The following is a 4,464-nucleotide window of genomic DNA, read 5'->3' on the forward strand; positions in this document are numbered from 1 at the left end:
AAAGTTTCTGCCTTTCTGCACGGTGAACGTGATGCCATACTTGAGGTATACGGGCGTGCGTTCCGTACACGTGGCGCACTTGTCCCGAAAGTGTTCAGCGCACACGTATTTCCCCGCTACATCAGAAGACACATGACACACAACACACAACACGTTGACTGTTAGGCAGAGAGCACGACACCAAAGACCGAGAGGGCAGCAGGCAGTACTCTTCCAACGCCCGTCTGAGGAGGTGGTGGGCCTCGCCTGTCCGGCCTTCTTGTCTTCCGTCCGCTGAATCCTACGCCGCCTCTTGGGCTCCTCCTCTTCGTCCTCTTGGCGCGCTTCATCGGCCGATCTTCTTGCTCGCTTCCCCTTGGCCTTCTCTTTTTCGTCCTTTTTCGTGTTCTTCTCTGCTGCCCTGCTCTTCCGCTCCTTGGTCTTCTTCTTCTTCTTGTCGCTGTCGCTGTCTCGGCTCGGCTCGGCTATTTGCCCGGTCGAGGCCTGCTCGAGCTCGGAGACCTCAACTCGTTCGTAGCGCTCATCCTCCGCTCCTTGCTCCACTCGTTGCCGTTTGGTGGGGGCGGCAGCGGTGGAGGTGACGGTGGCCTCTGCTGGCTTCCTCGCCTTCGTCTTGGTCGTGGCCGCTGGCTCCGAGGCGGCGGCGGCGGCGTTGGGCAGCGGGTCCCTGGTCTTGGTCAGGAGTCGAGTCGCGGCTGCCCAAATTGAACGGATTGAAATTAAAGCGTGATTCAATTTGATTTACAAGAGAGGGAAAGCAGGGACATACAAAGCACGTGAGAACTTGTCGGAGACGAGGAGGATTGCAGCTCATTGAAGAGCAGGTCGGCCTCCAGCAGCAACTTCTCCGTCGAATTGTGGTTGTAACTGGGCACTACTGGGGGTTGATGATGGAGAAAGCGCCCCCTTGATGTAAATTCGGCAGGTGGCACTTGCGGAGAAGGGTACTGAAGGTAGTAGCTGAGGGGCCGGATCAACGGGCCGCCCACACGACCGTCATCCATCTCATCCACGGTTTTTTTACTTCTCATCTTTTCTCACCTTTTCTTTTTTTCTTCTGACCAAGGCAAAAAGCCACTGCACTGGCTGTACACACAAAAATCACAGGAAAATGTACACTATACAGGGTGCCTGCTATTTTTGTGGGGTACAAAAAAAGTGAAGAGGATGCAACAGCAGCATACCACCATTACACCATGCCTCTCTCACAAGCACAAGTTACAGAGCACATTGAGAAGTGGATCCCTGCCCCTGTTGTTGCCAACAAACCACCACTCTGGGGCCTCTGGCACAGCAAGCACTTCTTTTGCTGGTTCAGTCTTGTGACACTCTACAAGGACTGCTACACTATCAGTCAGGATTCTCTCTACACTGACACCAAGGCATGTCTCTAATGCTCATCAAGCACATGCTACACCATGTCCACAAGAGGTGGGCAATGCTCATGGTGAACCTCAGCAAAGTTGCTTCCTGGCACCGCCTGGCTGCTGAGCTCAACCTCACTGGTCCAGTGGCAGGTGTCTGCCTCTGGATTGACTCCTTTGACATCCATCTGGCTGGGTGACAAAGAAAAGGACCCATCATGGAGCTACAAGCTCAACTCACCTGGCCAACACTTCATGGCTCTGCTTGATGCATGCAGCTGGTTCCATGCTCTCTGGGGCAGGTACTCACCCAAGGTCTATGATGGTGACTTCCTCAAGATGCAATGTGAGTTCATCAAGACCCAGCTCTGCAGGGCTGTCATCCTTGGCAACAACCACTTCTCCTATGGGGAGACTGGATTTGCTGTCAACTCACCATGGCCTACTAGCAGGACATTGTCAACAAGCTTGAGCCCCAACTCCTTGCAGCAGAGGGGGATGCTCCTCCACATGCAATGCTGATGAGCACCTGGATGTCCGTGAGCAACAGGCAGCACAGGAACTGCATGCAGTCCAATGTTGCTGGTGAGAACATACATGAGCTTCAGGGATGTCTGCCAGGTCCTGTGCACCAAGGGCACTGGAGACAGCAGTTATGATAGGCCAGTCTCAGCTCATTGGAGAGGCCTCTTCACCATTTGTCTAGCCTCTTTCTCTTCATCCTTTTTTTCTGTGTGATTCAGCAGATCATTGTTGTTTCTGCTGCTGCTGCTGCCTTCCTTGTACCATTACAGTTGGTTATCCCCATAACTTGGCATGCTGGTGGTGGGGCACCAAGGGCCAAGACAATCTACACACTGGTGTTGGTGTTAGTGAAAAAGAGTCACTGACCCTTTTTTGTGAACACTTGGTTTGTTGCTGCTCATGGTGCTTGTACTGCTACTTCATTGGTGCCAAGATGGAATGTGACACCCTCCTCCACAGGCAGCCAGAGTTGGTGGCACAGTGGGAGGTCAATGCAATCATAGAAGTGGGTGCCAAATCCAAATGCACTGCACAGTACCCACACCCATCTGTGCCTTTCTTTTTTTAATTTTTACAATTGATAGTCTTATTTTGATAAATTTGTTTATTTATTACTTTAACTAAATCCAGGGCACATGGTGTCTTTGGATGCATTGGTGATGATTGTTTTGGAGTGGATCAAATTCAAGTAGTTCCTTTATGTCACATCAATAACACCCAAAGCAACATCAAGGGGTTTGTAGAGTATCCTGCATTGGTCAATTAGGCGCCAATATCCTCCAATTGGAATAGCATCCTGACAAAAAAATCCAGGTTGCCCAATTCACACACCCTTCAGCAAATTCTCCATTTTGGGTCCAGGCTGGTGTGGGAGGATGCACTACTCATTCTTCACTGGCACTTTAGCCTGGACTGTTGAGTGGCTGACAAGCATTGTTGTCATCTGTGGTGTGTGTAGACAGTGGGGAGGCATGACATAATGAGAGTGGAGGTAGGACTGGTGGTAACATGTACCCTGCCTGGCTTGCATGGTCATCAAGGAAACAACAATGCATAACATGTAATGGTGGAACCACTCACCAAGGATTATGAAATCACACATGATGTGGATAAACACTTCCATCTTGCTTTGTGTGTTTCACCCAGTACAGCAACCTGTTTCCTATTCTGTGCTCCTCACCAAGCATGTTGAATGCCAGCACCATGCAGCATATCACTGTCTGACATTGAGAGTATATTACCTGTTTTGTAGTGTATGCTGAGGTTGCCATTGTACACATAATATGTGTTGTCCTTCTTACTGCCTCCTCTGTCTTCCTTTCCTCCGCCATTGAATTTTAATCTTGAGTAAGGAGACTGCTGACACAGTGGGCACACGTTTCACAGCTTGTCGCCCTAGTGCCCAGGCGCAAACAGGTAAACTCACAACGATTCGTCCTTGTTATTTTGGTGTGGATTACTGCGGCTTCTTTGCGGAGAAGCACAGGAACAAGCGGTCCGGCGGGGCTGCGAGTCCCGGCAGATCAAGCTTCACTCCGCGCACCTCCACCTCTACAAAGCCTATGCGTTCCAGCGTTTGCGTGAGCGACTCGCTCGAGTGATGGTACCCAGTTGTGCGGTTGCGCAGCGGGGGTTCCCATTGCCCCGGCTCGGCGCTGGTGCCGACGCAGTCACCAAAGTATGTCCCGCCAGGCCGCAGCATAGAATACACGGCGCGCAAGAGAGCCTCCACCTTCTCCTCGGTGAGCACGTGCAGCACGGCGCCGTTCCACACATGGGCGAAGAGCCCTTCTGCCACAAGAGACTTCACGAAGTCGGAATCGCTCGTTACGTCGCCGATGGCCACCTTACATTTGATGTCAGAAGCGTCCTCGTGCAGCGCCAAGCCGTAGTTCCTGTTGAACTACTGTTATCACTGGTGATAACACTGCAAGCCAGTGAATGCGCGGTACCAGAAGTCAGGGATAACATCTGCGGCCACAATGTTTGTCTCCTTCCACCCGTCGACGATGACCTTTCTGGTGTCGGTGGCGAAGCAACTCCCCAAGTCCTAATAGTGCCCAGAGAAGGCGACACTGGTTGAACAATGGGAACTTTCTAAGGTAAGGCGCTTCAGATAAGTATGGCGCTTACCAGAAAGCGAGCATCAGGGTCCGATTTGATGGTGGCCTCCACATTAGGGTAGTGGGAATGTTGCTCGATTCTGGTTCGCAGGAAATAAAGCTGACGAACACATCCGTACATGGTGGCTGCCTAGAAGGAAACTTTAGAGAAACAACCTTCTCCTTCGCTGACCATAAAATAATATTGATTGGCGCTGTGCGTACCTCAGCCAGGCAGGTGGTCCATAGGTGGAGGATGTGCTGACGGAGGCGGGCCGTTCCTGGTCCTGTGACGGCTCCTCGCCACCAGCGTGCTGGGAACGCCTAAACGCGCTGTAGCGTTCTAGAAAGGCGAGGTCGTCTTCGTTGAGTTCCCTTGGTGTGGCTGTTGTTGTCTCCATGCGGGCAAGGGGCAGTGGCACTGACGTGGCGTCGATTTTTTGTCCCTTTTTAAAGCTTTCCCCTCGCTCCGA

The 4,464-nt window shown here is 51.9% G+C and overlaps 2 protein-coding genes across 2 annotated transcripts in view; both read right to left on the reverse strand.

The window, feature by feature from the left end:
* ACA1_338070 (uncharacterized protein) overlaps nucleotides 1-1,004 on the reverse strand; it is a gene marked incomplete at both ends in the record, with an annotated part of 2,072 nt that extends 1,068 nt beyond the window's left edge. The window contains 4 exons of the mRNA XM_004332915.1: nucleotides 22-116; nucleotides 210-695; nucleotides 785-867; nucleotides 949-1,004. Coding sequence (XP_004332963.1) covers nucleotides 22-116; nucleotides 210-695; nucleotides 785-867; nucleotides 949-1,004 — 720 coding nt within the window. The remainder of the gene's footprint in view (nucleotides 1-21; nucleotides 117-209; nucleotides 696-784; nucleotides 868-948) is intronic.
* Nucleotides 1,005-3,345: 2,341 nt separating this feature from the next.
* Nucleotides 3,346-4,392, reverse strand: ACA1_338180 (uncharacterized protein; the record flags this gene model as incomplete). The annotated part of the gene is made up of 4 exons (XM_004332916.1): nucleotides 3,346-3,784; nucleotides 3,842-3,939; nucleotides 4,023-4,092; nucleotides 4,217-4,392. The coding sequence occupies 4 exons, from the start codon at nucleotides 4,390-4,392 to the stop codon at nucleotides 3,346-3,348; spliced, it is 783 nt and encodes a 260-aa protein (XP_004332964.1).
* Between the last annotated feature and the right edge of the window lie 72 nt (nucleotides 4,393-4,464).

The sequence above is a fragment of the Acanthamoeba castellanii genome (assembly GCF_000313135.1).
Source record: "Acanthamoeba castellanii str. Neff unplaced genomic scaffold scf7180000084604, whole genome shotgun sequence".
In the NCBI taxonomy this organism is placed as follows: domain Eukaryota; phylum Discosea; order Longamoebia; family Acanthamoebidae; genus Acanthamoeba; species Acanthamoeba castellanii.